This window comes from Trachymyrmex septentrionalis, unplaced genomic scaffold, assembly GCF_001594115.1.
Source record: "Trachymyrmex septentrionalis isolate Tsep2-gDNA-1 unplaced genomic scaffold, Tsep1.0 scaffold19, whole genome shotgun sequence".
Lineage (NCBI taxonomy): Eukaryota > Metazoa > Arthropoda > Insecta > Hymenoptera > Formicidae > Trachymyrmex > Trachymyrmex septentrionalis.
The window spans coordinates 3,894,440-3,901,680 of NW_017305071.1; the positions used below are offsets into that span (position 1 = coordinate 3,894,440).

General features: G+C 35.4%; 2 protein-coding genes across 3 annotated transcripts in view; one reads left to right on the forward strand and one right to left on the reverse strand.

Moving 5' to 3' along the window:
• Positions 1 to 293: 293 nt before the first annotated feature.
• Positions 294 to 3,399, forward strand: LOC108746999. The gene is made up of 9 exons (XM_018484199.1): positions 294 to 460; positions 650 to 816; positions 901 to 1,209; positions 1,268 to 1,395; positions 1,484 to 1,645; positions 1,850 to 2,058; positions 2,127 to 2,341; positions 2,416 to 2,681; positions 2,758 to 3,399. Exons 1-9 carry the CDS (start codon positions 322 to 324, stop codon positions 3,332 to 3,334), a joined length of 2,172 nt encoding a protein of 723 aa, XP_018339701.1. The 5' UTR covers positions 294 to 321; the 3' UTR covers positions 3,335 to 3,399.
• Positions 3,400 to 3,441: 42 nt separating this feature from the next.
• Positions 3,442 to 7,241, reverse strand: part of LOC108746998 (methionine--tRNA ligase, cytoplasmic) — a 5,969-nt gene continuing 2,169 nt past the window's right edge. Inside the window, exons 6-16 of one of the 2 annotated variants that reach the window (XM_018484197.1) lie at positions 6,747 to 6,862; positions 6,554 to 6,670; positions 6,438 to 6,476; positions 6,187 to 6,351; positions 5,815 to 6,091; positions 5,343 to 5,730; positions 4,917 to 5,130; positions 4,598 to 4,834; positions 4,185 to 4,518; positions 3,887 to 4,117; positions 3,442 to 3,810 (exon numbers count right to left, since the gene is read on the reverse strand). In XM_018484197.1, coding sequence (XP_018339699.1) covers positions 3,661 to 3,810; positions 3,887 to 4,117; positions 4,185 to 4,518; positions 4,598 to 4,834; positions 4,917 to 5,130; positions 5,343 to 5,730; positions 5,815 to 6,091; positions 6,187 to 6,351; positions 6,438 to 6,476; positions 6,554 to 6,670; positions 6,747 to 6,862 — 2,268 coding nt within the window. In that variant the 3' untranslated portion in view covers positions 3,442 to 3,660. The remainder of the gene's footprint in view (positions 3,811 to 3,886; positions 4,118 to 4,184; positions 4,519 to 4,597; positions 4,835 to 4,916; positions 5,131 to 5,342; positions 5,731 to 5,814; positions 6,092 to 6,186; positions 6,352 to 6,437; positions 6,477 to 6,553; positions 6,671 to 6,746; positions 6,863 to 7,241) is intronic. The other variant, XM_018484198.1, reaches the window with a different exon arrangement.

A 7,241-nucleotide genomic window follows, 5' to 3' on the forward strand; every position in this document is an offset into this window, starting at 1 on the left:
AGAGTTATTAATTAAAAAAATTTTTTGTTGAAGAGACTCAATCTCAAATTGGTAGGAAATTGGTAGGTATCTTAGATAAGGTAAACGACGAAAGTGACGAGGTACCCAGTATATGGTTTGTATCACTGTAACTGACGTGATTATGCTGTCATGTCAATCGACGTTATGGATATTATGAATGAGAACTCTGCAAATCGTTTCTATTCTCGAGTTCTGCTATTGTCTCGAATACGAAATTATCCTGGTTTTTCATAGAATGAAGACGAAATGGATTAGTTGTAACATCGTCGCAACTTCGTAATTTGTGTATATCAAGAAACAATGTGCCTGATGTGTCGCGTTTTTCTTTTACAAACATTCATCATTGTCGTTTATGCACAAACCAGCCAAATCATTCGAGACTATTTTGTCTACAAAAATGTAACTAGAGTAGTGGGATTCTCCTGCGGAGATGTAGATGGTACGTCAAGCATTGCGTTTTGCGTATAAGAGTTCTTAATAATTCGCAGAATAAAAAATATATTTTTTTAATATATAATTTTATAATATACATAATATATACTATATATATATATATATACAAAACAAAATTTTATAAAACATATATATATATAAAATTTGTTAGAAGTTAATAATTTTTTTCGCACAGAGGATTTTCTCACGATGAAGCTGCTGACCGATGTCGGGATGTCCACGGCGATTAAACCGGCTGGATCACAAATTGATATACCTAGATACCTCGACACCGATCGAACCATGGGCGTGTTTGTGGATATACGATGTCCGAATCAAAACGTCAGCGGCATATTCGACGAAGTGAGAATTTCGAAATTCTGCAAAAAAGAAAAACAGAATTTTTTGCTTTGGAAATCAAATAAAAAAGATGAAACCTATATATAGGGTACAACTCATCGTATGTACGACTATTCATATGCCTGGCTGATCTTCGGGAGCAACTTGAACGACAGTTTGCAGAGTTTAAACGATAGTGGCTTCAGCATTGTCACGGATTTTGCGATCTTACTACCGAATGATATCGATTACGTTCTCTATGACGTATATAATCACTGTAAAATGCGCGGTGGAGTGCTTAACGTTACATGGCTCGGTAGTTGGCGAGAGGACGAAGGACTCACGATCAACTTGACTGACTCGAGAATCAACAGACGACGAGATTATCATGGAATGCGAGCCAAGGCGGCCGGAATTGTAAGCTTCATCTTTAAAAAACATGTATTTTAATTACTACATAGAAGATGTACCATAGGTGCTGCACAGACCAAAGAATGTGAGTTTGATAGATTATCTGGAGGGTGACAGTCTCGAGGTCATGGACAATTGGCCGAAATTCGGACACACTCTTCTCTCGCACGTTGCCGACATGTTTAATTTTACGTAATTAACTATGATACATTTAAATATTTTCGTGTATGTACTATATATTGATTGTTTAACCGGGCTTAACGAATGTTTTTGCGTGCAGCATGGACCTCATCGAGATCGATCACTGGGAGAAGAATGACAGTAATGGTCCCTTGATGGGCACCTTGAAGAGGGACGATGCGGATTTGGGTTACTATCCATCTATCCTGACAATCGAGAGATACGGTTATGCGCGCGTTATTTTTCCACAATGGCCCACACGGTAAGTAATGAAGAAAATTCAAAACAAAAATCCAAATTCGGAATATAATGTGTTACAAGATATTTAAAAGACGTACTCTTAAAGATAGTTTTGCGAGAATTGTCTAAAAGATGTCTTATGTCCCGATTTTGAACTTGGTATTATTTGGAAATAATAATTTGTACATAAATAAATAAAAAAACTCGCGAATAATTTTTCATTTAGTACCTGTTTCATGTTTCGTACCATACCGGCGACGAAGATGAAACCCTGGATAATACTGAAACCATTCGCGGCGGACACGTGGTACTCGATCATCTTGATCGTGATGATTACAATTCTCATCCTCTCCTGTATACTGAAGTTAGAACGTGCCGACGATTATGGATGCAGCATTTCGACATTGATCGCCATTGCCGCATTATGCCAGCAAGGTACTTAACGATCATAATGATACGACAGCAAAGATACATTGTTCTTCTGTTCTTATAATATCGATCAGGTTTTCCTTCTCTCTCCAATCAATCGGCCAGTCGAATCGCCTTAATTCAGATCACGGTCTTCGGCCTGTTGGTATACAATTATTATGGAGCGGCGATAGTGTCAGCCAGATTGAATGAGCCTCTTCAAAAAATGAATGATTCATTATATTCGTTGGCGCATAGTAAGATGCAGATGGCTGCTGAGAAAAATGTCTTCTTCAATTTTTTGCTGCGGGTAAAAAAGCATTCCAAAATAGTAATTCGATATTTTTAAACTTAATCGTTTTGACAAGCTTCTACTTTTATTAGAATCCAAGACCGGACGTGCAATACTTCAGGCCCTTTTGGAACGCTATACCTGAATCGAAGAGATTTATCTCGATCCAGGAGGGCGTGGAGGGAATAAAGAGAGGAGGTTTTGCTTATCACGCGGATCCGGATGATATTTATCCATCTATCGAACTTGCATTCGACAAACAGATGATATGTCAGCTAACAGAAGTTCACTTGTTGAAATCTGAGTTGGGCCTGTGGTCTAATCTTAAAAGTCACTTTCACGAAATCTCTAAAATAGCGTGAGTACATCGTCACAATGTATTAAATATTACAATTTTCACTTAAAACAAATTAAATCAAGATTATATAACATAGATTACTGAAGATAAACACTTCGGGATTACGGCGACGAGAAATACGTCGTCGGTCGGCCAGGAAGCCTTATTGCCCAAGCGACGAGATTTTTGTCTCCAGCGTAACCATTTATGAAGCGGCGCCGATCTTATTTCTTTTGCTCTTTGGTATGATAATTTCACTTATCGTATTTGGTATCGAGTACTTTGTCTTCTACACAATGAATTCGAAGCGAACATCACATATTACATCAGGCATTAAATCAAGCATTAAACCAAGCATTAAACCAAGCATTAAACTAAGCGTTAAACCAAGCATTAAACCAAACATTAAACCAAGTATTAAATCAGACATTAAACTAGGCATTGAACCAGGTATAAAACAAGGTATTAAACCAGGTATAAAACAAAATATTAAATCAAGTATTAAACCAAATATAAAACAAGATATTAAATCAGATGTTAAAACAGACACTAAAATTGATAAAAAAAATAAAATATTAAAAGATAAAGCTCCACCTAAAAATAATATCATTCTAGTGATCCCAGAAGCGAGTAATCTCTTTCAACAGGTGCTAATGTCTAAGCGGTATCAATAAAGGATATCGAAATAGGTAAAATTTCTAATAACCTAGCCTTTTATGTAAATTGTTTACTAAATTATCATTATACATACATAGTGCGAACGAACGCATTTAAATAAAGTACAAATGTTTTCTTCATGATTCCCGTCTCTCCTTTCTAAGTTTCGATACACAACGCGCAAATAGGTAAAATAAACGTGTTAAATAAAGCGCATGTGTATTTTTTATCTTTAATCAAATACTATTATGTCGTGCTCTGCACGTATTAATGTGCCGAAGAAATATCTATAAATAATGTAACATAAAAAAATTTCCATCACTCTATCACGAAGTAAATGTAGTTATTTTTTTTTCTTAGATTTCTTGTCAACAACGACTGGTGTTGTTCCAGTAAGATCTGACAAACGCTGTTTTAATTTCAATAATATTTCCACTTGTGGTTTCCACACACTTCCATCTTCCTTGGTCTTCAATTCTCGTACGAGATTACCCTGAAATCATAATGTAGTAGTAAATTGTACATTAAGTTGTTAAGAAAAAAAGGTATCATCTTATGACATCCAATACCTGTTTCGCGATAGCTGATTCTAATGCCGCCACGTCTGTTAGAGCATTCCCATTTTGTTCGGGCACGTGCATCGGTTCGGCCTTCTTATTTTTCGCAGGTGATTTTTTCGCAGGCGCATTCGCATTACTTTTGAGATCGGTTAGCTTCTTTTTTAAATCTAATAAAATTTCTACCTGCGGTTGCCAAATGCTCTTATCGTTTTTAGCTTTCAGTTCTCTTACTAAGTTGCCCTAGAAAATACATAAAATATACAAGACGATTCTTGTATTATAAGGAAAGAAAAAAAAATGTACTAACTTGCTTTGTGATAGCGGCTTCTAATATTGCGATACTTTCGTCGGAACTTTTGTTCGTTCCATCGCCATTAGTCTCTTGTTGTCCAGCATATTTCTTGCGTAACATTTCTACTTTTTGATCTTCGATCTTAGTGAACAACGGACTGGGCTTGCCGATTTTATGCCAAGTAGGTAACATGTTTGTTATTATTTCGGGGATATAGCCATAACTTTTGTTATTCAAACCTAGTTGAGATCTCAATTGTTTGGCTGTACTGGGCATAAAGGGAGCCAGAAGAGCGGAAAGAAGACAAGCTAAATTACAGCAAATTGCAACAACAGTTCCGGCTTTTTTCCTGTTGATTTTGAATAAAGATATTACTTAAGAGGACCAACTGATGAGGAAGCAATCAAAATAAATAAAACTGATTATACTTGTCGTTGTCATTTCCCTTGATTTTCACCCATGGTTGCTGGAATTGCATATATTGATTGCCGTGCTTCGAAATCGCTAATATGCGTTTTAAGCCATCTTTCAATTTGCCTTGCTCCATGGCGTTTATATAAGCTGACAATTCACGTTGAGCCAATGCTAATACAGTCCAATCGGCCTCTTCCGGCTCTATCGGTGGTATATTAGAGTTGAAGAATTTTTCAGAGAATACTAGAGCTCTATCCATAATAAGTTTTTGGGATTGTTAATAATAGGACATTAATTATTGATGACTTACAAAGAAATATAGTAATTACAAACCTGTTGACAAAATTGCCGAGATTATTTAGTAATTCGCTATTATTTTTCGTGGCTAAATCCACCCAATTAAAATTGGAATCTTGAGTTTCGGGTCTAATGTAAGCTAAATAAAATCGCCATACATCGGCTGGAATTCCGGTATCTCTCGCATCGGTTCCGAATACTCCGATACCTCTAGATTTGGAGAATTTCTTATCCTCATAATTTAAATATTCTGAAATAAAATAAATATTATATCGGTAGGAAAATTGATGAACAAATATGTGTAAAGAAATTAAATAAAAAGAGAGAATTTACAAGATTATAAAAAAGAAAAAAAAATTAAAGATACCATGAAATAAAACCATAAAATAAAGATACAAAAACATAAAATTATAAAGTAAAGAAATGCATTCGAAAGATGTGCATTCTTTGAAAATATCATACCAGTTGCCAGTATACATTTCATCAACGTATAATTTTGATTAGCCGCTAATAAACAAGCGGGAAACATTATCGTGTGGAATGGAATGTTATCCTTTGCCATAAATTGGTACAAATCGATTTTTATATCCTGAGCAGAAGGTTGCCACCATTGCTTATATTCTTTAGTATACCTCTTTGTAATACTGATATATCCGAAAGGAGCGTCAAACCAGACGTAAAACACCTTATTTTCGAAACCTTCTACTGGGACAGGTATTCCCCACTTCAAATCTCTAGTTATGCAACGAGGCTGAAGACCATCGCGTAACCACGCTTTTGAAACCACTCTCGCGATGTTGGACCATCCTTTATCACGTGTAGTGGAATATTCCTTCAGTTTCTCTTCTAACTGCAACATAAAGAGTTGTATTTTCATATATAATTCCGTATTTCGCTGGAAACAGGAAATCGACGGAATATCATGATATAAAACCTTGGGTAAATCCAGGAAGAACTGTATTGAGTTTTTCACAACAGGTTTAGTGTTACAGATCTTACATCGAGGGTTTATTAACTCGACTGCGTTGACGAGATGACCGCAACCATCGCATTGATCGCCGCGCGCGTCTTCGTACTTACATCCAGGACACGTGCCTTCCACAAATCTATCAGCGAGAAACCGATCACAGGATTCACAATGTAGTTGTTCCACAGTTTCGGTTAACACGTAGCCTTGCGATTTAATATTTAGGAAAAACCCTTGAACGATTCTGAAAAGAATTATCATGAAAATGAATGTAATTAATGTAAATAAGATAAAGAAACGAAAGAAATAAAAGAATAAAAATAGGGGTTACAATCTTACTCTGTCTGCTCGGGTGTACTAGTGCGGCCGAAATAGTCGAAGCCGATGCCGAACCAGCGGTAAACATCATTGTGTATATCAAAAAATTTATCACAAATAGCTTGAGGAGTCGTTTTTTCTTGCAGAGCTTTTGCTTCAGTCGCAGTGCCATACTCGTCGGTTCCACTTAAAATCAAATTTTAAAATTATATTCTAAAATTTTATTTGTGGAACATTAATTTTCTAGTATGTTGCCAAAAAGAAATAATTACCATATGTAAAGAGTATTGTAATTTCTTTGCCTGCAATACCTGCGTAAGTTAAAAAATTTCGTTATCGTATTATTAAATTAAAAGTATTTGTATTAGTATTTTTTAAGTGTATAAACCTTGCAAAGATATCGGCTGAAAGAACACAGCCAATAATATTTCCTAGATGCGGGACATTATTAACGTAAGGAAGCGCTGATGTTATCAACATATTTCGTTCATCTTTTTTAGGCAGTCTAAAAGAAAAATATATAATTAGCTTAACAAATTTCTATAAATTATATATAAATTTGTTAAATTCATCCAATTTACATAGGATATGAACTTTCTTTGACTTCTGGATATTGTTCAGTGGTCCAGCTCTTTGCCATATTACAAAGTTCTTCTTGATTAACGATATCCATCTCTTTTTCTTTAGTTGGGCTAATCTAAAATAAATCATTTAGATATGGTACACATTAAAAAACAGGAACATAGAATAAACAGACAAAATGACACGAAGTCTTTGCCCGAAGTGTGTGTGTGTGTGTGTGCGTGTGTGTGTGTATTCTGGCATTATACATTCTCTTTCTCCTTCCTAATATCTTCTTTTCTTTCCCTCCCCCTCCTTTTTTGTCGTTTTCCGTTCTCGATTAGTGTTTTCCTTTTCGATATTGCATTATTCGATATTTTGGAAGTCAGATGTTCGCTACTCTCGCAAATTTGCTTCAAAAATATTTTTTTTTAAACTATTGTGCGATATGGATTACCTGCGTTTTCTCTCTTTTTTTATTAATGGACTCTCAACACTTTCACCGATATTGATAA